We start from the raw sequence: 25,120 nt of genomic DNA, 5'->3' as shown, positions 1-25,120 counted from the left end.
CTAATCCAGCTCATTTCAAGGAAATTTAAAAATGTATCAGAGCATCTCTTCCCAAATACTCCTATTAATAGTTTTGAGATGTGGGTTAGAATTCATACTACAATCTGTTTTCTTCCGTAATTTGAAGTCTGTTCCCTCTCTGGAAGGCTGCTGCAAGTGAAACATGCTTATGTATATATGGTCTGAAAGGCTGCAGGTGGTGAAGAAAGAAGCACATAACTCAGTTTCTCCAAAGAACTGGAACTCTCTGGGGAAATACAGGCTCTTTACTTCCATAAAACATATCAAGAAACCCCCCAAAAAAAAGGGGTTTTTCCCCACTTGAAATTTAACTTGCAGACATTTTTTGCTGTCACTTGGGCCATCTTCTTTCTGCCTGTCACTCCCTGTGGCCTGACAGGCAGCTCTCCTGAGGTAGAGGAGCTCTGTGCCCATCAGTGCTGCAAGTTCTCTCTTCTCACAGGCTGCATGTTCAAAATCAGCTGCTGGGAACATGTTTTCCTCTCACCCAGATCAAGGGAATACCCAACAACAAAGCTACTGCAGACAGTTTTCAAGCAGACGAAGTTTGCACTTTTATCTTGAGCAATTAGTATATTTGCATAGAAAAAAATAGCTATTTTGGAAGCTTCAGAAGAAACACACTGAGAGGCAGAGAGACACCACTTTCTAGGATATGCATTTAAAATAATGGGGGTTTATGTTGAAATAAGTGAAAAAATTCCTAAGGTCAGGACATACCTGAAGAAGGGAAACAAGCTTTTCTAAACAGAATAAGACCACTGGATCAGATATTTGCTTCTGGCAGCCAATCTCATAGGCAATACCAAGACTTCCCCTCAGCCAGGGAGATTCTCTTTTTGTCTAGAGGCCTGCAAAAGACTTGAGGAATTTTGAGTTAAACTCAACTGAGTATAGGATTCACTTGCAGTATGTGCATTAATGTACCAATAATTTCTTATTTAATCGAATTCTTATATGTGGGAGCTTTGTCCTTCTAAGCCTTTGTGGAAGGCTGTGTTCATAGCCATTGAGACCTGCCTGTCCCTCTGCTACTGCTGTCCTTTCCAGTAGCTTTTTCCCCGTGGGAGTGTGTGTCTAGCCCTCTTTGCAAGCATCAGCAGCGGACATCATGAACCCTCTGCTTCTAAGCTGACTGGAGCAGGTTCTCCCAGCCTTACTCTGTCCTTCAGGGTATTCAGGCATGCTAACAGGGGGCCCAGGGGAGCTACTCTTCCTGCAAGTTAATCCCTCTCAGGGTCCTCCTCTGAGTAATGATGGACCCATGGGAAAGGTCATTTGCCCATTCCAGATTTTCTATATATTCACCATGTATCTGTGCAAATCACTCAGTGTCTCTGTGATTTACCTCTGCAAAGTGCATTGGGACCAAAAGATAAAAGCTTTAGGATATTTATTTCTTATTGCAGCATTAACTTCCTATCTGCAGCTGTTTGCCTAATTGTCCTGGAGGTTTCCTGTGGGCTTCTAGAAAAACAAATCTGAGACAGGAAACAAAGTTATTTAAAATAATTAGAAGAGGAATATGGATGCCTAGTGCATTCATCTGAAGCATTTGAGGACACCCCCATGAATATTTCAGGCCTACATCTTCTCTCCTCCCAGTTTTTCCTTCATTAAACCCTTTGTTGCACACTTGTAATCCCATTAATTCCCCAAGAGGCGTCTTCTGACATCAGTCCACCCACCACAGCTTCAGACTAGCCACAGCTTTGCACAGCAGTGCTTCCTATTTCCATCCATGTCCCCCAGCTCCTTTTGAGCCCTTTGTGTGGGATCTGGAGCCCCTGTGGTGAGGGTGTGTGATGCCTGAAAGGCTCATAAATGTGTTCTTGATTTGGAAGTGAGTCCCAAAGCCCAGTCTTCATCCTGCACCCACGGGCCTAAACAGAAAACAGCTGTTTCTTGGATACAGTAGTGGCAGAAAAGAGCATGGTGGAAAAGAAGAGCAGAGGCAAGGTCTTGTGTGCTATCAAACAAAAGTGCTGCCATCAGTAGCACCCTGGCAGGAACACTTGCATCCTCTAAGTGTAGTTTTTTCAGTTAATTAAATATGAGAATGGGTAGGACTAGTAGAGCTGTAGTTCCTTCACAAAAATACCTGGAAATACTCAGGGAAATAGAAGGTCAAAATTATACCTTACTTTTTCTTCTATGCAAACAAATTATAGTCTGATGCAGCCAGATGATCTGGCTGTAGTCTAACACTCTTTAGAGACATTGGGGTCTTAATGACTGTGCTAAAAATTTAAGTGATTTCCAGACTCCCTAGATGTCTATCTAAGCTTGTGTCTCAGTTACCTGAGTGGTATCTTCCATGTTTTCCTCTATTAGCTTGTTAGGCAGAGAAATCATCAGTGAAGAATTCCTATTCCTTAAAACTACATTGGAGAAATCCTTTCCTTTTAAATTTTTTTATTTTTTCTTTTTTTCTCTTTTTTTTTTTTTTTTTTTTTTTTTTTTTTTTTTTTTTTTAGAAAGAAAAAAAAAGCATTTGTATGTGAGCAAAGCTTTGCACATAGACCAGATTTAGCAGGACTTTTTTTGCTCTGCAGGAAGGGTGCCAAATCATCGCTAATGTTATGAAGGGAACGAGAGATGCCTGTCACACACAGCTCTGACCCATACAGGATCTAATTTTGTGCTGCCTTTACAAGTTCACTGCCAGTATTCATTTTGTCATTCCCATGCATTCCCAATTTGTACATAAATGAGCAGCATGATGCGGTAAGTACCAGCAGAGCTGCTGTTCACCTGCAAGGTTACGTACAGTTCTTTCTCCTCAGGTTTTGTTGGAATGCCTTCCACAATTCTTTATAACTTCTCATCCCCTTCATACTTTGATTGTAAGAGTAGAAAGTGAGTCTTTTGTCAGACACTTCTATGTCTTCTATTCCCTGAATACAAATCTTTAGGCCCTTGCAATCTCTTCTATTTTTTGCTCCCAGGTTTTGATTCAGAGAGGATCTTGGTTGGTTGATTGCAGTTTTTGGGCTCCCAGTGACTTGTATAATTATGTTTTTGTAATGAGTGCTGACGCTGCACCTGGGTTGGTTGCTATACCCTCCTCTGAAGAGGAGTAAGTACTGCCAGCCCTGAGGAACAGCAATGCCTAGAAGTAGATCAGGTTTGCTTTGGGTGTTAGGTCGAGTGCTTTTGGTTTTCAACTAAGGTGGAAACCAGTATTGGAATTCAGAGTGGTGGGGTACCTAGAAAAAAAAGAGTAAAAGGAGGCATTTAGAGCTCCAGGGATATTTTGATGGCATTTATCTACATAAATTTAAAAGGTCTTTTTTTCATGTCAAACTCACATGGATCTGCGGAGGAACTTGCATCCCTGGTGCCCCCCTGCAGCTGATGAATATCATGAACTGCGCTGTACCCAGCTGTACACACCAAAGGACTTCTGTGACCACCAGGCTGCCTTTTTGCATGCCTTCCTGCCATGATTCCTTTGTTCACTACAAACTAAGAAAAACCTCCTGGTGTTCAGGAGCTGGTGTTTTGACTGCTGCCCTGGCACAACTCTGAAAACATGCTGTGTGGGGGAGCAGACAGTAAATTCCCAGAGCTTCATCTCTGTCTGGAGAAAGTCACTTCACTTGACAGCACAGTGGACAAAGCTGCTTTGAAAACAGCTGCTAGCCTTTTTCTTCTTTCCTTTTTAGTTTTCTTTTTTTTTTTTTCTTGAAGATACCCAGGTCAATTGTGAAATACCATCCCCAGCATGCAGAACAATGGCAAAAAATGATGGGGGTCTTAAACTTCTTCCCCAACCTGCTGTTCCTCCACATTGCAGACTAAAAAAATAGGAAAACAACTGCTGAGGAGGCTCCCGAGTGACCCCTTATGTCACATTGAGACTGTCCTTGTTCCCAGAATAGCTGCACCAGCCACTGAACTGTGTCATCACATCAAGTTCACAAAAATAAGGCATTTTCATATTGTCTCTGCTTCTCAAAACCATGCAGAGTGGATGTGGTACAAACATACACATGTATCTACATATGCAGATATATATTTTACATCTGTAACACACATAAGTTGGTAAGTCAGTAAAATAAATTATTTGATCTATATTTTTATATATAAATCTACATACAAACCCATTTATTGTTCATTTCCCTGCCCCCCCTTCCACTATGCAAGGGAATGTAAACACACTGTTCAAAATTCAAATGTTCTCGTTTGGCTTCCCAGATGTTTGAAGTTCAATAGATTTAGGTTTTTTGTTGTTTATTCATAATTTCCTCTGCTTCATCTTGTGAAGTGCTAAACCATTATTTCTTTTTGCCTGCACATTGAGATTCATCTGTAGGCTCTAAACTGCCTCAAAAGTGCTTCAATTTTGCATGAGCACTAAGCTGGGGACTGGGAAGAATTACCCACTGCTGAAGGCCCAGATCATTAAAAAGAGCATGTAAATCCTCTGAACCAGAAATGAAAAGTGCACAGATCTTCTTTGTGAAGTCTCAACTGCTGCTTTAAGTAAAACATGAACCATTGGCATGTTTTTTCCTGGCCCTTGAAAAAAACTAAACCAACATCTTTTCTCAGCTGCATGTTCCTCAATCAAAAGAAGGGAAGATTGGGCTATGACCCAAGAGCTGGAGCTGCTAAGAGCTCATACTCCTGCTTTTCTCTGTGGACGACCTGTCTTCTTTCCACCCTCTGTAAATAGCACCAGCCAGGCAAGGAATTGCTTGGGTGTTGCCACCTGGGGTTTCTTAGTGTCAGGTTAACTTTTGGGTCAAGATGCTTCAATTCACATTTGCTTCTGCTCTTAGACTTCAGCCTCTGTAAATTCAGAAATTATGATGCCCATTGTTAAATGTAAATATATATATTTATAGGGAGGTTTTCTTTGGAGTCCTGCTACACTGGAGCTTATTGCTTTTGTTCCAGGAAAAAAGGAAAAAAATGTGGCAACTGTAGGCATATATTGTTGTATGTGGAAGAGAGCAATGAATTTTGAAGCAATTTTGAATTTTGAACATATTTGCAAAACCATCTGTCAACCAGAAAATATCCTTAATTGACAAACAAAGAGGGAGGTGTTTTTCTTTTATCTCTGAATGGTTTGTAGGCTGAGAACAAGCAATCCAATGCTGTTCCTAGGTCTTAAACAGCAGTAGTTCAAGGGTGATGCAAAGTAATCAGCTGCTGAGATTGGCCAGGGGAGGAGATAGCAGAGGGGCTATTTTACCTTCCCAAGGAGACAATCCCACAGGGCTGTACTGGCCACCCCCACCATGCTGGCATGGACTAGGGCACATGGTTTGTTTTCCACCAGCATCCAAGAACTCTGTTTTCAAATCTCCCTGCATCTTACACAACTTGGTCCTTCAGTTGTTAATGGGAAAAGAACAAAACCACCTTGTCTTCACTGAAAGAAAACAAAACCCAAACAGAATACATGTTCTTTAATTCCAGTTCAAAGTAAAATCCCTCTGAAGACAGTCCTTTGTAATTTTTGTGTAAGTCAGTCAGTTAAAAAAATGTTAGAGGAGCTGGGATTTTAGCTTAACTCAATACCATTAGGTGGTAATTAGATAACATAGGTAGGGGATGCAAGCCAGTGCAAACCTGACATGAATTTTAGAGCAATCTTGACTTTATTTTTGCCTTCACCTGTTGCCTTCACCTGTGTTGACTTCAGAATGTATCTGTTTCCTAAAGAGAAAATTATGAAGAGACCAAAAATAGCTGGAAGCCTTTAATTTAAATATTTAAGCTAATATTCGTAGAAAATTATTTGTGATCTTCACACAGTTATTTCATATTGCCAGCCACCCTCAATTTACGTAAAAGCAGTATATTGAGACAAAAGTAGGTGTAGGCAGTCACAGTGTGAAGGATTACTGGGTGTAGAAGCTGTTTACTCTTTTAAACTATCTCTGGATATCTATCTGTCTATCTGTCTTTTGTTAAGGTCACAAATACTCTATATAGAAAATAAGCTATAGGCAAAGTGTGTCATTCTGCAATCATCTCAGTCCCATTATGGTGCACAGAATACATTTTTCTCAGCAAGATCTTCAATATTTGAAGCTGTTCTTCTTGTGCATAGCCCATTTATTCATTTTTAAACATCAAATTCTATAGCTTAAGTACTCTGATATATTCTAGTGGAATAACTCTCTGACTGTGAGGGATCCATCTCTGCAAGAGGGTAAATAAATTTAAATTTCTGCATAGCACTGTTTTTTTTTTTTTGGTTTTTTTTTGTTTTTGGTTTTTTTTTGTACCTTTCTGAAAAATTTACTTCACCAAGTAAAACAAACAGACACAGGTTGTTTGTAGCACCTGTAATGAACAATTAAATAAATTGGATGGGTCATTCCAGACTATCCATAAGTAAAAATATTGTAATTCTTGACTTTGGTCACTTATATTTTGCCATCAAAGGTAAAAGGACAAGAGACTGCATAAAAAGAAACCAATCTGTTTCCCTTTTATTAAATCTGTTTACAGTTATACCACTTTGACTTATGGTCTTGGCCACTTTCATGAGGCAAAAACTATGCTACTGTTTAAGTGGTGTTTTGGTGAGGCTTTGTTAGAACTCTTAAGACAGGTGAGGAATATGAGGAACATAATTTGATTCTATAGCAGCAGGGGTGTTTCATGGGTGTGCAGAGGAATGCCCCTGCCCCTGAGCTGTTTTGCTGCTGGTTCCCCAAAGCATCTTCTACATCAATCAGAAACACTGTCTCTGCCCTCTGTGTCTCCTCCAAGCAGTGGGAAGGGAGATTTGGGGTCTCACCCACTTGAGAGAACATGGGCCTGTCTAAGCAGGGAGAGAACCAACAGCACAAAATATCAGGTTTGTGAGACTGGTCTGAGAACTGACTTTCCGAAATTGAATGTGTAAAGGATTACAAGTTACCTTTGTGAAAATAGGCTGTATTTCGCTGTATTTCCATACTTATTGGCAGTGACTGCGATATACCTGCCATCTATATGCAGGTATTAACTGCAATGTCTTTTTCCAGACCAGTAGGTCATAAAGTTCCATCTCCTTGAGAAATGTGTTCTTTGGCGTATGTGATTACTAATTAATGAAATACCTTTTGGGCAAATGAAAGCACAAAAGCACAGAAACTGTTTGAGCTACTTACAGAGAAAATAAACATAGTATCCATGCAGTTTCTTGGAGTTTTTGAAGTGCAATTTAGTCTTGCGACTAAATAGTTCCTGTTTACTGTTCTGCCAGAGGGTTCAAACACATACCAATGTCACACTTTCACCAAAATTTCTCTATCAAAGTCCTGAGGAGTATTTTCACAGGTCATGAGTATTAATATCAAATGCCGAACAGTTATGACAGCCAAAATATATCAAAACAGTTTCTCGGCAGAATGGTGCCCAGTGAGGTGTAGATATTAACTCTGTGACCTAGACTGACTCCAGGCTGAATAATTACATTTGATTAATTTATAATAATTTTCTGTTTTCTGAAATTTATGGTGATCATTTATTGTCTTGTGCAGTTTTATATGGCCATAGAACCTTGAGACATTTTTGTTTCTCCATAAAGAAGTGTGTCTGGTCAGGAAATCTGTTTCTTTTAAAATAATTGGGAAATTTGCCAATTACTACAGTGGATGCAATATGGAACCCATGAGTTATAGCTGCAGTTATCAATAATCTGCCATAATATCTACAATTGCATTGCATTTGCATACATTAAAAAAGATAACATTTGTGCCTCTGAAGACCAGATAATCTACCTCACAGTTTGTATAGCCAGCTAAGTTAAGCACTTGGGGACCATGTGTATGAAGTGTGTCTTTGCTTTATTGTGTTTCTAGGATACAGTTATAATAAAAGACCATACATATAAGGCATGATTCCCTCTTCACACTTCCTTTTGCTCCATGAGGGGTATTAACTTGGATTTTGATATACACCATGGGCTAGTGCCTCTCCCTGTGCTTATTAGCAGTAGGCAGACTGAGAAAGATTCCTTCCACCCTTTGCCTTTCTCTTCCCATTAATCCCTCATAACCTGCAAATAAAGAATAAGTAAAGTTCTGGTTCTGGTTCCTTCCTACCCCTTCCTACTCAGAGCCTGAGTTGTATTAGTCCCAGAAATACATTTATTTTATTGAAATGATTAATTGAAAAAGCTGTGCTAGCAAGTAGGAAAAAATTGTGACTTATAGACAACTTCTTGATTCACTGGACTGGGACATAATTGTAGACAAATTGTGACAAATGTCACGAGCCTTCTTCATTGCTATCCTCCATCCTGAACTGGACAGAAAACTACTAGGACAAAAGAATATCTTAGACTGGTTTGTTGTACTTTAGGTCCAGCTGGTGACTGAGCCACTCACTCCCATGGTGGGATAGGGCTGAGAATCCAGCAGGTAAAAGGGAGGGAACTCATAGGTTGAGATAAAGGCTGTTTAATAAGTAAACCAGAAACTGTTCAAGCAAAGCAAAACAAAGAATTTATTCAACACTTGGTAGGCAGGCAGGTGTTCCCAGGAAAGCATGTCTCCATCACAGGTGACTTTGCAGGACAAATACCACCACTCCGAACGTCTTCCTTATTCTTCTCACAGTTTTATATGCTGAACATGTCATCATAGGGTCAGGGATATCCCTTTGGTCAGATCTTTGTGGATTCGTAGAAGGAACCTGTCAAGCATTCTAGCTGCCCACATTGCTGTTATTTCCCTTCAACTCTGTTTGTTATGGCATTGCTTGAAATACAAAGATCCTGACTTCTTGTGGGTAGTTCCACCATCTAAGTGATTATTATGTAATTCTGGAAATGGTCAGCTTACTCAAGCATTCAAAAAAACCCCCACATTTATGCTGTGTATCTTCACCTGCTTTATAGCTTAGCTGTATAAAGAACTAGACTGAAAAATTCAATATATTTCTAAAGAAGAAGGTAAGGTAGAGGATATACTCTCTGTGTGAAGATGACATTTTTTACTTAGCACAGTAAGAAAGTAGAATTGGCCAGTACCAGGTAGGTATATGATGCGTAAATTATTGCTAATCTCTTAGTCTGTCTTGTCCTAAGTATATTTGGGCAAAATACAGGGGCTCGTTTTATAAAGCAACTTCTAACTTTGCTCTCAGAGATTGTGCACTCACTTATAATCAAACAATTTGATAAACAATCACCTGAATAAGAGGTGCAGCCTGCCACATTGTCTGGAAATATTGAAACATGGGTTTTCAGCTCTTTTTCTCCTTTTTCCTTTTTTTGTTTTTTCTTTTCCATTCCTCTAGCTAATGTTCTTTGGTGTAGAAGCAGAAGCAGGTCCAGCAGAGATAAGATGAAGATCTCTGTTTGAAGTCATCATGCAAGGGTTTTCCTGCACTTGGTGCCCACAGGAGATGGATAAGCAATACACTCCTGAATGAAAGCAGAGTGTGCCAGCTCCTCTGTGAAATCTGATGTACAGCAGTGTGTCAGCTGGTAACAAGGCAGTTGTTATCTGAGATATCTCAGCAAATTGCAGTGTTTGCAATATGGCCTAGAAAGGGATTTTCTCTTTGGGGTGATGTTGGAGTAGGCTAGCAGAAGGAATAAGATTGTGAGTTGGTACAACAAGGGAAACACGTCTCCTTGTGCTTGCCCCAGGGTCTGAGGGTGGGTGTGTTTCAGCTGGTGAGGATTTTCTCCAAAATCAGCGTTGCTGTTTGGGCAATAAGGCACCAGTGTATTGTGCTGGGAAGCAGTGGTGGAATCAAATCTCCGAGTTCTGGCCATGGATCCTTATATCCCAGATGATCTTGTGGCACCACCAGAAGATTTGTGGTTTGATACATTTTGAACTCTAGGAAACATAGTTTACCTTAGATATCAAGACACAATGATGATTTTTTTGCTTGTAAGCAGAAAGAGGTAGAATTTATTTGTTATGGAAAGAAGGGGTGCATCTCTTTTGTCATGGCACAACTGTTGATACTGTTCAAACACCAAATTATTTTGAGTAACCTGAAACCTGTCAGTACTTCACAGCGGTCCCAAAAGACATTAGAAGGAGTAGCTTGTTATTTTGAATTAGAAAGCATCTCAGGAGGTCTGAGATAAAAAGTTCTGCTGGTGCCTTCATAAGGAGCAGCTATTTGTAGTATAGTTTTGTATCTTCCACAGACAATCAGAAAATGGCATTTGTGTCCTGAATGTTAAGGCTATTTCATAATCATTATTAACCAATATGATCATTATGAGCATGCTTGTTTTGGCCCTTGGATAATAAAGTTCACTGCTCCATCAAGCTCTGTCATAATCAGCCTTATTATAAAAACGTAATATTGTAACCTTCAAAAGCTCCCTGTGCTAGTGCAGTAAAAACTGTGGGAATGAGCCGAAGTAATCTTTAGGCTAGCAGAAGTTGCACTGGGAAAATATAACATTTTTTATGGATGTAAGGTACATGCTCCTCCCCACCCTCTTCATGCTCTTCTCACCAGGACAAAAGCTATCCCTCAGACCCCTCTTGGAGCCAAATTAGCTCACCAAAGCAAAATAAGTTTATAACACAGTATTCAGTGCATATCAAATGCCCATGCACTGCTTTGATTTCCATTCTTTGGAGTGCTGTTACCATATTTTGAGTATTTAATTTCAAAGAGAAGAGCTATTTAGTGTTTCCCTCAAAGAAGCTGATAATTCAATGGCTAAAGATGTCAAGGATAATGAAATACAAAGGGAACTGGGCTGTGATAGTCTCTAGCAGGAAAATACATCTCATTAGAAGGCATTCCCACCAGAGAAGTCTGTGGTGTTACATGCTTTCATTCCTTTCTGCTTCTAGGTTGTTGCCCAAGTTTGTGATGCAGGCAGCATGCAGCTGCAGTGACAGTGCACAACTGTGTGCAAACAGTAATTAATCACTGGCTCCCTGAATGGAGCTTCTGTGAGGCTGGAGGCAAATCAAAGGGCTGGCCTGGTTTCCAGTGCTCAAGGAACACGCCATGCTGTACAATTGGGAACATTCACGTTATGAATATCCCCTTGTAAGCCCTGTGGCAGGAGGCTGGGTAGCTGGCCTCCACAGGCTCAAGTCTGTGCTCAGCAGAAGGACCTGCCCTTTGGTGTTTGGTGATGGGGACAAACTGTGCATGCTCTGATCCAAGGATAATTCAGTTCAGTTTCCTGGCAATTCTGGAAAGAAAAATCAATCTCACTACACAAAAGATTTGTATGTGAATTTATATATTCAAGGTTGTTTGCAAGAGTGCATTTCTGAAATGGCAATGGTATTCTCTATTGGCAGACATGCATTAGAAATTTGTTGATACTTGAGCATCATCAGCAAAGAGCAAATATGCTGAAAAAAGGTGTAAACATTTTCTCCCGCCCCCACCCAGTAATTAAGAGCCTTTTGACCAGGGACTGCATTTTGAAGGAGAGAAGGGGATTGTGTCAGTGTGAAACACAGTGCATCATTAGAGGATGTACACATTTTGCCAGCAATGCTCACAGTGGTATCTGAGACACCACAAAATTTCCTTGCACTTAGAAGAAGTAAAAAGGCTTCCCCAGAGAGAGCACTGTGTGGGAAATGTGGGCAAATCTCGGTCTGCTTGGAAGGATGGCAAGTGGGTCACTGTCCTTGTGGGTGCAACTGTGGGTTTGGGGGAGGGTTTTGCTGAGATGGGTTATGGAGGGCAGGGCCAGAGACACTGTCAGGCACTGAATTTTGTTTCACTGTTTTATAAAATCACTTGAAAAATATCCCAATATCTGCAGCATATATGACAGTAGTAGTTCCCATCTTGCAGCTTGCAATAACCATACTTCAGCACATATGCTCATCATTATGACGTATCAGGATATTTTCGGCCATCCTAAAACCCATTTTCCTGGCAGCTCAGTGTCACAGTGAACAGGACTTCTCCCTGTGCTGTGTCTGTCTAGCAAAAAGAGATTAAGTACAAAAGGGCTAAGGAAGTCATATAAATTGATTATGTGGTTTTATGATATATCAAAATAAAACTGGTCTGGATTGTCCCTTGATGTAAATTGTCCTAGAGATGTGGTACAATTTATATTAGCTGAAGTGCTATTCCTCCAATTTGTCTAAAATACATTCTGTATGTGATAAAAGTCAAAATCTCAGCAATTAGTTTTTCACTCACCTACATCTCTCATTATGCAGATAAAGTGGGATTTTCTTTCCCTTCTCATCCTTATGACAGTCTGTGTTGCTGAGTAGATATTTGTAGAGAGCTGTAAGGTCTCCCAGCAACTTTGCAAGCAGATTTCTGCAACCACACTTGTTTTCTGCCCAACAGCTAGCCCAACACTGACCAGTGTTCCTTGCACCCTGACAGGTCTGATTGTCCGGGAGGTCAGCATCGAGATTTCCCGGCAGCAAGTGGAGGAGCTCTTTGGGCCAGAGGATTACTGGTGCCAGTGCGTTGCCTGGAGCTCTGCAGGCACCACCAAGAGCCGGAAAGCCTACGTCCGCATTGCATGTGAGTGCTCGGGGGTGCAGCTGGGGTGATGGTGGTTAGGTGATGAGAAGTGCAATCTCTGCCATTTCAGAGAGATGTTTAGTTTCCAACCACTCTGTATTTTGTGCAGTTATTGATGCATACTGAAACTGAGACATTCAGAAATATTCACAAGAGTTTCAGGTTATTCTCTTCTTAAGAGCTAAACGTCGTTCTCCTATGTGTGGCATCAAAACCAGTATTTATTGAGTACAGCAGTTTTATGTCCCCATAAAAGTGCCTGTAGCTAATGAGTAGGAACCTTAACAAAGCAAGCTATGGAAAGAGATGATAGCTGTTCTTTTCACAGAACCACAGAATGGTTGAGTCTGGAAGGCACTTTGGAGGTCACCTGATCCAACCATTGGCTCAAGCCAGGGACACATAGAGCCAATGATCCATGACCATCTCCAAACGTCTTTTAAATAGCTCCCACAAAGGAGACCCCACCACCTCTCCAGACAACCTGTGCCACTGCTCTGTCACCCTTACAATGAGAAAGTGTTGCCTGATGTTCAGAGTGAACTTTCTGTGTTTCATCTTCTTTCCATTGCCTCTGGTCCCATCACTGGGCTCCACTGAAAAGAACCTGGCTGTGTCTTCATTGTACTCTCCCATCTGGTGGATGGGATCCTTCTAAGCCTTCTCCTCTCCAGTATGAACAGCCTCTCTTGGCTTTTTCTTGTAGGAGAGATGCTGCTGTCATCTTTGTGACCCTTTGCTGGACTACCTTCAGTATGTTCATGTGTCTCTTGTGCTGGGGAGCCCAGAACTGGTTCCAGCACTCCAGATGTGACCTCACAAGGACTGAATTAAGGGACAGGATCAGCTCCCTCACCTGTTGTCAATACTTTTCTCTAACACAGCCCAGGATATCATTAGCTGTATTTGCTAACATTTGCTACATTTCTCACTTAATGTCAGCTTGGTCCCCACCAGAACACCCAGGCTCTTTTCTCTAAAGCTGAAACTATGTATCACTGCAGTCAGATAATAGAGCTGCTGTTCCTTAGCAAAGAAAAAAGTGTATGTTTAGCATATCATGTGATCAGATTGGTAATATGAGTTTGAAAGTGGTCATCTGAACCCTAGTATTTCATCATTGTTATTCATGGCTACTAGCCTCAGTATTTATTTGGAACAGTTCCCAGATTAGACCCCAAGAACACAGGGCAACCAGTTCCCTGAAAACAGATCTTCATTTGACTGTACAAATATTTAATGTTCATTAATTTTCAAAGAGGTGCTTTTCTTTGTAATAGAGTAGTCACACTGGGGACTCCCATTTCTCTTTCACATGATGAAATACTGTTCTGTATAATAGGAACAAAATATATCATCTGGAATTGCCTTTCTTCCACTGCTTTCACTCAGCAAAAACACATTTTGTGAGAAAAGGTCATTGGAAGCTGGATTTGCAGTATACTTATATTCCCTGCACTGTGCCTAACAATTTATAATAGGATAAGACAATTCTTCCAGCCAAATAAATCTTTTCACAGAAACATTAGAGGAAGGACTCGCTGTCATTATAGCACTCCATTAAGGGCTTCATTCTCCTTCTGTTCTTGAGAAACTAGTACTTGGTTAAATTCTCAAAGAGGAGGTACCTTCTGTATAAACATCCAGATACAAATCTCAGAGGTGCTATTTAAATACCCATTTTTGAATGCTTTTAGTCCAAGTAAAATAGGAAATAAGGGACCTGTACTTTTAAGTATGGGCCTGCCCTCAGAGAAGAATTTCCCCAGGGCTAAGGGGAATTAAAATTATTGTGCAAGACAGTCTTCCTGCAAAAGCAGAAATGCTATTACATGTGTGCATATTGCTTTCCCATTGGAGGAAGCTTTTAAAAACTTTCAGGATTTTCCTTTTTTTCTAATGAAACAAAAGAGAGTAATTTAAATTCTTTTTTTCTTCCAAGCAGTCAGCACTTCAGAGAGGCTTAGCAATGTTTGAACAGGTTTTTTAGATTATGACTCTGCAGTTAACTCATTCAGTAGATTCTCATATCCTGCCAGGTAGCCCTTGACAGATGACCATTAAATTAACACAGTTTGGAAGTATTTTATATATACTTAAGTGTATTTTACTTGATATTTAAGTAACTTTTGTGTCCTGGCATACCTGTGCACCTAATTCCTATATAACACATAATCATTATGTGTCAAAGCAAGTTATTTTATATCAACTGACATTTCTTCCCAGGTGTCCACATTTATATTGAAGGCGCTCATAATACAGAGTTTGCTTACTTTTCTTACTATATTTTGGAAAGAGGGGAACAATCAGTTCAGTGATTTTTCCAGAGTCTCAGTGCCTTTTTTTTTTTTTTTCCCCAGAAAAGTCTAATTAAATAAACACCAGGGAATTTTAGATGCCTGTAACTCAAATGTGGCTTTGTATTTTACTGAAGTTTTTTTAACCTCTTGTCCCTGAATTTGGGGTTCTTGGACAGCTGTGACACAGGCAAGTCACTTAGAGTCCTAGGGATTAAGGGTTGAAGTATGAGTCCTCCAATCTGTGGATTTTAAACCAGCAACAAAAGCACATTCTCTGGAAAATTTTCCATGCACAGATTTCTATAAATTTGTCAGGTAACTCCCACCTACTTTTTAGGAACTGAGGAAGATGATGTAGGGAATATACCTTACTTTCTGATGTCATTTGGTCTGCAAGACCACTGTTTTAAACTCAGTTACACCAACACTCATCTGTATTCACAACTTTGACTTCTTAGGACTGAATCTGCACTGGCAATATAATAGTTGTGTCATAACAAACTTTCAACATAGTGTGCTATGAGGCTGGGATACAATGTAGGTTCCATGCAGTATTTATTAATCCAGGAAATCAAGGATGTCCAAATCTTAAGAGGGACTGAAGAGTCCATCTCTCCACATCAGTCTGTAGCTATAGCTGCTTATTTGTCACCAGTGCAGTCTTCCCTTATAATTGGCACAAGAGTGAGCACTGACACCTTTGGATAAGATGAGGGGCCAATGGAGCATGTAAACTGCTTAAGTGCGATTATTTATCTTAATACCCGAACCTGGTGATTTTATCCTGACAGGTACAATTGTAGCATAACTAGCCATATCTAGCACATTAGGAAAAGCTTCTCTCCTCTTTTGCTCTCTCCCCCTCACCCCATCTCCCTCTCCTCTCTCTCTTCTTCTTTCTCCCTCTCCCTGTTCATTTACTTCTCTTTTTCTCCTTTTCTCCTTATCCACTTTCTGTTTTTCCTCCCTTATGCCCTTATGTCTGATTCTGGAATTATTGTGTCCTCTCAAGGGCTGGAGCTGCACTCCATTAAAACAAACAAACAGAAAAATAGCACCCAGCATCACTGTTCACTAAGCGTGTAATAGAATTAACTGAAAAGTAATTTGAAAGTGTGAAAAATGTGCATCCTGGAAAAGCAGCTTGTGTTTGTTTAATACAGGGTCAGGAATGTGTCAGAAAGTACATAACAACCTGGTCAATGAAAGTTCTCTGTGAAAATCAATTGCAACATTGCTTTGACCAAGAGCTTCAGTTATTCAGGAAAGGAATTATCTATAAATATGGACTAAAGATGCTGCTGGTTTTCAAAGGTTGCCCATGCTGGCAATACAGGAAAAGAGCCTGAGTTTAAAGACAACATTCCAGCTTCCTTAAGTGTTCAGGGCATTTAACAGCGAATCACTGTTGCGCTCCTGGATCACACATATGCTGGGAAATTACTCCCTTCTGTGCAGGCTCTTTCTGCAAAGGCATGTCTTTCCTGTTTCATGGAATTCATAGTCTTGGGGCATTGGTCTCCCCATGAGAGCAGAACTGAGCATTTCATCCTCTTAAAACAGCACATTTGTTGGGATTAATTTTCATTTTGCCATTTTAGATATATCAGAAACCAACAAAGCAGTGACACCTAATGTATGTATCTTGGTGGAGCTGGAAAGATACAATAAATTTTCTGAGATATTTGCCTAGGAAAGTGCTAAAATACATTTCCTATTTATTCGCACATTTCTGACTTATTCTAGGCAAATCCTATGAGGAGCCTTAGAAGTCACTAATATGTTTTGATACAGTTTTCCTGCTCAATTAAAAAAATTTCCTGTTGTGGAGGGAGGGAGAAAGGAGGGATTTTGGGGCAGCATTACCTTTGGCTGTGAAAAATGCAACCAAATTTAAATTTTAATGTGAATTTTCTGTAACAGAGCTGATGCCATTGAGCAGATAAAACCTAACGGGGCAAAATTCCTGTTAAAACAATGAATGAGATCTGAGCCTGTGTAACCAAGAGTAGAGTTAAACCCACTGGAACATGCATCTGATAAAGACTAAACAATAGCTGCAGGATTTGACCTAATTTTTAGATCAGATAATAAACGGGTGGCTAAGACAAATTGCTTTGAGCCCCTGTGCATAGAGCAAACTCACTTTTCATTTGCAGCACTTTGGTGTTCACTAACTTCATGATGTTAACCCATGCTCTCCTTGAGAAAATATAGTAAAAATTCAAGCCCTAAATATGCTCCCAGGTTTTAGATTTGTTGAACATCTATGAGAAAATAAAGCTTTTTCTGTAATTTCTATTACCTGGGTTTTTTTTTTGTTGTTGTTGTTGTAATGGATGTGAATAGTTTATTCTTTTCCTTTATTCACTATCTTAAAATCAGAATTAAAAAAAAACCAAAAAACAAAAAACAAGGACAAAGATTTTTAAAAGCCCTGATGTAGTAAGGAACTGTGCTTGTTAATTTTTTTTTATAATTTTGTACTAGTTTCCCACGTACTTATCTGAAAGACTTGATTCTCCCAGACATTTTTTTCAAAAGCAGATAATATATGTATGTCAGATACTGTATACTGATAAGATAAATGCGGTACAGAAAATTAGATTGGTTCATCTGATGGTTTATCTCCACTTACAAGCGGTTTGTAGTCATGCAAAGAAGCAGATGTGAAAAACAATCACATATTCTTTACTGATACTTGTTTATCTCACCTTGTAGTGCTGGGGCCCATGCTCCATGGCTGCAGTGCCTCTCTTCTCATGCCTGATCCAAGCAGAGCTGTGAGAACACGTTCTGCAGCCACTAAAGCATTAGAGCCCTCTGCAATAGGAACAAAGTTGGGTGGATGTTGAGATAAGCAGAAGGGAGCTAGGAAGGTCAACAACTGAAAATGTTAATGGGAAGGTACATCCAGGATATCCAGCGTTAAAAAATACCATAAAAATGTGGTTTGTGTACTTTGGCAAGTGTGTATGCGAGTTAGCAGAGATAGGACCTTAATTCCTTCCTTCCTTGTGTTCCATTTAAGTTGCTACTAATCAATATCTGCTGCTTGGAGTTAATAAAGGGATTACTGAGGCACTGTGGTCTTGAGCTGAGATTACTGCAGAGCAGCAGATTACAGAAAGAGCAGCAGAGAGGTTAACTGTGCATTTAGCATATTCAGCCCTACCTACCTCTCTGCTTGTGCTCCTGAAAAGCACGCTCCTGTACCACTTCCCAAGTTAACAGTCATGACCACTCCCAGATTTAAGAATGCAGTTGCAACAGTAATAAATACAAATTACGTTGCACTGTATGGAAGAACCGAGACTCCATAAATTAGGGTGGACCTGATGTTTGCTTAAAAAACTAAAGGAAACTCCTTTACTGAATTAACATTAATTTAATCCCTCTGTAGGAGCTTTGAGAATATCCTACCTACACTGTCATGCCTAATCAATTATCATCTTTCAGTACAGTCTGATTAGGGCCTTAGTGCTGATAGATCCAGACAGGAAGTTAATAAATTTTTCTTGTATTTTAGTAGACAGACAACTGTGTGAGTTAGGTTAGTGTATCAGAAGAGCAAGAAAAAAACACCACTTACATAAAGAGTTTTCAGTTTTAGTGTTTCAGTGTCTTGTAAATTCAATTCTGCATGTGAATTGTAATGTACACCTGATGTTTCTAATGTCTGTCTTTAGTACCTTTAGTGCATCTGTCATGTAAAAAGTCACCTGTTGCATGCGGTTAGGTCATTTGAACATGATATTTAGATTTATTTGAAAAACAAGAACTTAGGAGTTCATCTTCAATCACCAAATAAAATAATGAATAGAATTAAGTTTCTAAGTTGGTTTTCAGGTTAAGCTTACAACAAAATATTGAGCTATCAAGTAAAAAATAGAAGAGGAGGACAGCAGTATGATCAATGTACACCTGGGAACCCATCTGCTCAGTGAATTCTTGACAAAGAATTTGTTTACTTGTATTTTTTACAGTTGTTTCAATACCAAATGTGTTGAGTGGGTCATTCTTCATTATAAGCACAGCCCACAAGGAAGTTGTGTTGCAAAAGACTGTTTAGTCTTACGAGCACCTGGCTGAATTAGCTTGAATTTATTTCCCCTCCTCTCTACCAAGAGGTTTTCTTGCAGTTTTGTGAGCAGTGAGTCTCTAGAGTTATCAGGGTACAATGTTATCCCTGGCTGCCTGAAGATGTCATTGACAGAATGAGGGCTGGCCAGTCTGCGCCTCCCGTTTGTTCAGGCTGAAAATACAAAGGAAATAAAAGAGGAAAGAAGGTCCTAGGCTCATGCAGAGTATCTTGCAGATGGTAGCCTGGCAAGCAAAGGGTGTTCCTCTTCTCATTCTGTATCTCAGGTCAGAGATAGAGCAGCCTGCGTCCCCAAAACAAGGTCTGCACTTCCAAGAAGCTGCTGCAGTCCCCCTCAGCTCTTCGGCCATAGAAGCTCATGCTGCTTCCTGGCTACGTGGGCCACCAGAGGGCTACAGACAAGCTCATCCCAAGCCATGAGCTGCCAGGCATCTTTAGAAAGGTAGAAGTTCCACCATCTGTGATGTTTGTCTCCAGACTGGGAAGGTGTCTGTGTCAGCCTCGTGGTGCTGCAACATTTGTCTTTAGGACTGGCCAGAAGTGAAAGAGCCCCTCCAGAACAGGAAAGAGTAGCACAGAGTTATGTATTGAGGATTAAGACAGAGTTTTGAGGTGTTGACTTATTTCCTCAGTCTTCAGCTCCAGCTGCTGAAGTGTGGGCCAGCTGAGAGCACAACCCTGTCCAGCTGCAATTGCATTCCATAAGCAGCAGTGCTCTGGAGGGAGGGCAGGAGGCTTTGATCAATCCCCAGCGTGCAGCTGATACAGCAGGGGACTCTGCAGGGCAAGACACCACACTTAGAAAAGCCATTGATAGAGGTTGCAGAGGGATCCCCTGGGTTACAGATTGATGACATTCCTGTGATTGTCTCACTGGAAATCTGGTTTGATCTAATTAGTAAGAGAGCTGGAACCACACAAGAACAAAATGGAAAAAGAAGAGGTTTTTGTACCTAACCTTTCTGTTTCCTACCCACCAGTGTGATTGATCCCCTTGCAAAGGTCACAGACTCAGCTGTGAACATTAAAGCAGGGCCAAACTATGCCTGACAGGGTAGAGTTTCTTACATTTAGATTTGCAATAATAGTATTTATTAGCTTTTTTTTGCAGCAAAAAGGTGTCTCTCAACTCTATCCACATTGTGGAAAGTGATGGAAGAGGAAGAGATCAGTTTTACAATATTAGTCATGTTTCTGAAGCTAAGAATCAGTCATCCAAGTTTGGGAATCAATGCACTGACATGTGTTTTCAAAAGCACATGGATTCTCTTTCACTTTATAGAACATCAGTGGCATTTTACCAATATTTTCCCACAATTATTTTTCAGGTTGGGTGTTCTTATTAGACCAAGTAAAATTAAAATAGAATTGAACATCGCCTCTTGAAAACACGCTCGGGGGAAGAAGGTAGACTTGAAATCTTGGTTACATATCACATATTGGTCCTCTAATAACAGCTAAAATTTTACCAATCTATATTCACTTTTTCTCTAGTGTTTTTATTTTATTTTTTGCTTTTGATGTGTTTGGTTTTATATGGATGTCTGTATATGCTTTCCTATATAAAGCATGCTATCTTCTGTATGGAAATGCATACTTTTTTTGGAGGTCTTTTCACATTCTTAAACCCTTGTTTCTCTGAAAGCACACACTGAACATATTTCTCTCAATGGCCATATTTAATATGACAATTGTATAGAAAAAAAAAGTGCCTTTTTTTCTTTTTGTGCTCTTAAATCTTGCTCATATTTTAGATTGTTTGTTACAGGAGGAAAGTTGACATTGGAGTGACTAGAAGAACAAGAGAGTCTAAAAGGTCTACCAAGGGCAGAAATCCATCTTTCCCTGACAGTAATGCTGCCTTGTTCTGTTTGTCTGGTTTGCATCTAATTCCTGGCTGACAAGTGTCCGTTTTTCATGCTCATTCATTAGTCACCTTTGCATTAGCACCACATTGAAGCGCCTGGTCTGCCTCTTATCACATTTCTCAGAAATGATAAAAGATATCCTTATAGTTTTCCCACCCACACATCACAGTAAAAACCCAGAACAACAAAGAGATAAAATATATTTGATTAAAAAAAATAATAGGGTTGTTCTTTGCTCTTTCTTAGAAGTTAACAGGTAGAAAAGGAAGGGGAAAATGACTTCCTGTATAAGCTATTACCTTTTGCAGGCAAAAATGCAACTTCTGAGTGCGGCGTGAGTTTTTGCTCTCCCCGGCCGCACGCGGCTCTTGGGAGCCCGGCTGTGGCGTAGCTTCCACGTGCTGCCGGGGTTTGCTGCCGCGGGTTCCCGGACACGGCTCCGTGTCTCGGGCGCGTGGGCTGGCCAACCGCTGTTACCGTGCGCTAGGGACCCGGCAAAGAGGAAGGAATTTGTCCATTTACTCCGTGCTTGGCAGGAACGGTTTATTGGTCACGTGGCGCGGTTCGATGGAAAGACGCGACCGCTCCCGGCACTCGCATGGGAGAAAATGGCGTCTGACTGCCGGCGGGATAGGGCTTTATAGAGGGGCGGGGCGAGAGGATCCACGGCCTGCCGCCCAATAGGGGCGGCTGCCGTGGCGGTGACGCCAGCAACAGCGACCAACCAGAGAACCCCGCAGGGGCGGGCACCGAGCCGCGGGCTGAGCGGGATCGTGTGGCTAGGACGGGGTTTCCCGGGGCCGGACGGCAGGGCGGTTACAGGAGCGGCACAGGGGTAAGATCCGGCAGCAGGCAACATGGGGCCAGAAACCGCGGGGGGGAACAACGCGGGGGAAACACGGGATTACAGAACTTGACTTATTTTAACATAAATTAAAAACCCTAATCTAAACCCAAACTCCGGGATGCAACATCTCCCCGCTTAATAAAATATAAAAAGAAAGCAGTGGTGTTGATGCAGTCTCTCAAGCGGTGGCCTCTTCTCCCAGCTTCTTCTGCTGCTCCAACTGCGGTGACTGCTACGCAGGTGGAGAGGGCCTGGAGATGGTGCTGGGGTTGGTTCTTTTCAGGGTGTTTAGGGATAGGGAAACTGGGACAACTTTATTACAAACATAGGAACTGGGGGTGTAACTGGGCTGAGGTAGCTGTAAGGGAAGCATTGGTTAGAGAGAGGTAGAATCTTTTCCTTCTTTGCGGCGTCTGCGATTGGATGCAACCCCTAGGTTGGTGGGATCACAGGTTGCATCCACTGGCACCGTATCACTCTGACTCACTGACTGCTCTGCTGTGTAGGGTTTAACATGCCTCCTGGGGATCCACCTGACTCCTGAAGGCGTAGACACGCAGGCGTATCCCCGTCCCCAAGTCAAAAGTGGAAATGGACCCTGGATTTCTTTAGAGTCCGGATCCCTCACTAACACTGGAGGCTGCTCTTCTGGCTGGAGCTCCTGATGTTGTTTGAAATGTCTCAGGGCTGGCGGTTCTGGTCTGTCAAAGGAACAGTTTAGGAAATTGATGGTAAACAATGCTTTACAGAGCCTCTCCTGCGGTGACAGCACTCGCACATCCTTTCGCTGCTTTTTGAGGACTTGCTTTAGAGTCTGGTGGGTTCTCTCTATTATGGCCTGGCCGGTGGGGGAGTGGGGAATCCCGGTCTTATGCTGAACCCCCCAATCTTGCAGGAAGTTGCGGAACACCTTGGAAGTATAGGCTGGACCATTGTCTGTTTTAATCGTGGTTGGGACCCCTAAGGTGGCAAAGGCCTGGACAAGATGTTTCCTGACGTCTGTGGCCCTTTCCCCTATGTGTGCTGAAGCAAAAACTGCCCCTGAGAAGGTGTCCACAGTTACATGGACATTCTTGAGCTTACCAAACTCAGGGACTTTGGTGACATCCATTTGCCACACCTCACAACTGCGGAGACCTCTGGGATTCACACCTGCTCCCAGTGTTGGTAAAGCTGCCTCCTGACAGTTGGGGCATGAGGCCACAATTTCCCTGGCTTGGTCACGCCGCAGATTAAACTGGCGTACCAGCCCCGGGGCATTCTGATGGAACTGCTGGTGGCTCAGCTTGGCCTGCTCGACTATGCTCGGCTGGCCTCCTAGGAGTACTGGGGCTGCCAGGGCGTCTGCTCTGCGGTTCCCTTCGGCAATAAAGCCTGGGAGATCCGTGTGTGATCTCACATGTACCACATAAAAGGGATGCTCACGGTTAGAAACCAGGTGTACTAATTTTGAGAGCAACCCAAAGATGACCTGATTTGGCACCTCTTTTACAACTGCATGTTCAGCTCTAGACACTGCTCCAGCTACGTATGCCGAATCTGTTACCAAATTAAACGGCTGTTCAAACCTCTCAAAAGCTCTCACTACAGCATCCAACTCAGCCACCTGTGGGGAACCTTCTACGACCTTAATATCTGATTCCCACACCTGAGTCTCTGGGTCCCTCCAAGTTACCACTGACTTGTGGGACTTCCCTGACCCGTCCGTGAATACTGTTAGTGCTCGGAGGGGTTTTTTGCTCTGTAATTCTTTGGGTAACAATTTGAATTCAGTATTGAACAAATAATGGCCAGGATGTCCGATCTTAATTTGGCCTGAGAAGCTGTCTAGAGCGAACTGCAAGTTCTCATTCTGCCTTAGCAGGTGTTCAAAAGCCTCTTTGGTCATCTTCCCTGTGGATGTTTTGATGGGGAGATGGATACATGTAAAGTCACAGCCAGCTAGTACTTGCAGACGAGCCCTGGCCCGTATTATGAGCTGCGCCATCAGCTCCTGTGGCCTGGTGATACTCTTGGACTGCCTGTGGCCAAGGAACACCCACTCTATTATTAAGAGGGGGTCCCGTTGACCCTTGTCCCACTGAAATATCACACCATACAAATGGGGCAACTCACCCAACACGATGAATCGGAAAGGCAGCCCTGGTTGGCAGCGGTGGGCCTGCCTGCTCGTGATGGCTTTCTGGACCTTCTCGAGCGCTGCTCTGGCCTCTCGGGTCAGGACTCTCGGGGAACCTAAACCCTCATCCCCCTCCCTTTCTGCTAACAAATCAAAGAGGGGGGATAATTCCCCCGTAGTGAGTCCTAGCCATGGCCTGATCCAATTTAATGATCCGCACAGGCGCTGGAGATCATTCAGCGTTTTGGGGTTATCATTTATCTGTATCTGTTGGGGTCTGATTGTCCGGTTGTTAATTTCCAAGCCCAGATACTTCCAGGGTGGCAGCAACTGTACCTTTTCTTTCTGTAACTCAAATCCGGCCATCAACAAGGCCCTAACAGTGTCCTCCAGTGCTACTTGCAGGATCTCGCTGTCAGGGGCACAAATCAGCACATCATCCATGTAATGATAGAAAATACAGGATGTCCACTTGGCACGCATTGGGGATAGAACCCTAGCGACATACCACTGGCATATAGTAGGGGAACATTTGAAACCCTGTGGTAGTACCGTCCAGTGGTAGCGCTTCATTGGGGCTTCTCTGTTGATGGAAGGCACAGAGAATGCGAAACGGGGAGCATCATCCGGATGGAGTGGGATTTGGAAGAAACAATCTTTAATGTCAATTACAGCCAAATTGTAATTCTGGGGTAGCATAGATGGAGATGGCATACCCGGTTGGAGGGAACCCATATCTTGCACTGCCTCATTAATTTTTCTCAAATCGTGGAGGAGTCGCCACTTGTCTCTCCCCGGTTTTTTTATTACAAACACAGGAGAGTTCCAGGGGCTGTTTGTTTCTACAAGGTGTCCTTTTTCTAACTCTTCGTTAACTAATTTGGTGAGCGCCTGCAGCTTTTTCTTACTCAGCGGCCACTGCTCCACCCAGATAGGCTTATCTGTGAGCCATGTTACTTTCTGTGTGGGGCGCTCTTCAGTGGCCGCACCAAAAAATGCTGGGGGACCGGAAATTCCAATTTGGCTCCCCACTGCGACATGGCATCCCTCCCCCATAATGTAAATTTGCAGTCGATCACGAACGGACGCACTGAGGCCAGCAGCCCATTCGGACCCTGAATTTGGACAATGTTTTTGGATTGTCTTGCCGGCTGTGGCCCGCCTAGTCCTAAGACTGGTGTGGCCACGCTTTGCAGCTCCCAGTGTGATGGCCACTTGTGTGGTGGAATGACTGTCACGTCTGCCCCTGTGTCCAACATCCCCTGTAGGTGTACAGATCGCCCCTCGCATTTGAGTTTGCACCATACCAGGGGCTTTTCCTCTCCCAACTTCCCAGCATAAAACACAGAGAGCTCCAGGTCATTGCACAGAGCACGAGGAATGGGAATTGCTTGTGCAATTACCTGG

General features: G+C 42.1%; 1 protein-coding gene across 1 annotated transcript in view; it reads left to right on the top strand.

Annotated features, from left to right (window-relative positions):
• Window positions 1-25,120, top strand: part of UNC5C (unc-5 netrin receptor C) — a 253,524-nt gene that overhangs the window by 163,302 nt on the left and 65,102 nt on the right. Inside the window, exon 3 of the mRNA XM_053976284.1 lies at window positions 12,334-12,477. Coding sequence (XP_053832259.1) covers window positions 12,334-12,477 — 144 coding nt within the window. The remainder of the gene's footprint in view (window positions 1-12,333; window positions 12,478-25,120) is intronic.

The sequence above is a fragment of the Vidua macroura genome, chromosome 4 (genome assembly GCF_024509145.1).
Source record: "Vidua macroura isolate BioBank_ID:100142 chromosome 4, ASM2450914v1, whole genome shotgun sequence".
Classification (NCBI taxonomy): Eukaryota; Metazoa; Chordata; class Aves; order Passeriformes; family Viduidae; genus Vidua; species Vidua macroura.
This window is presented reverse-complemented; position numbering and strand designations above follow the sequence as displayed.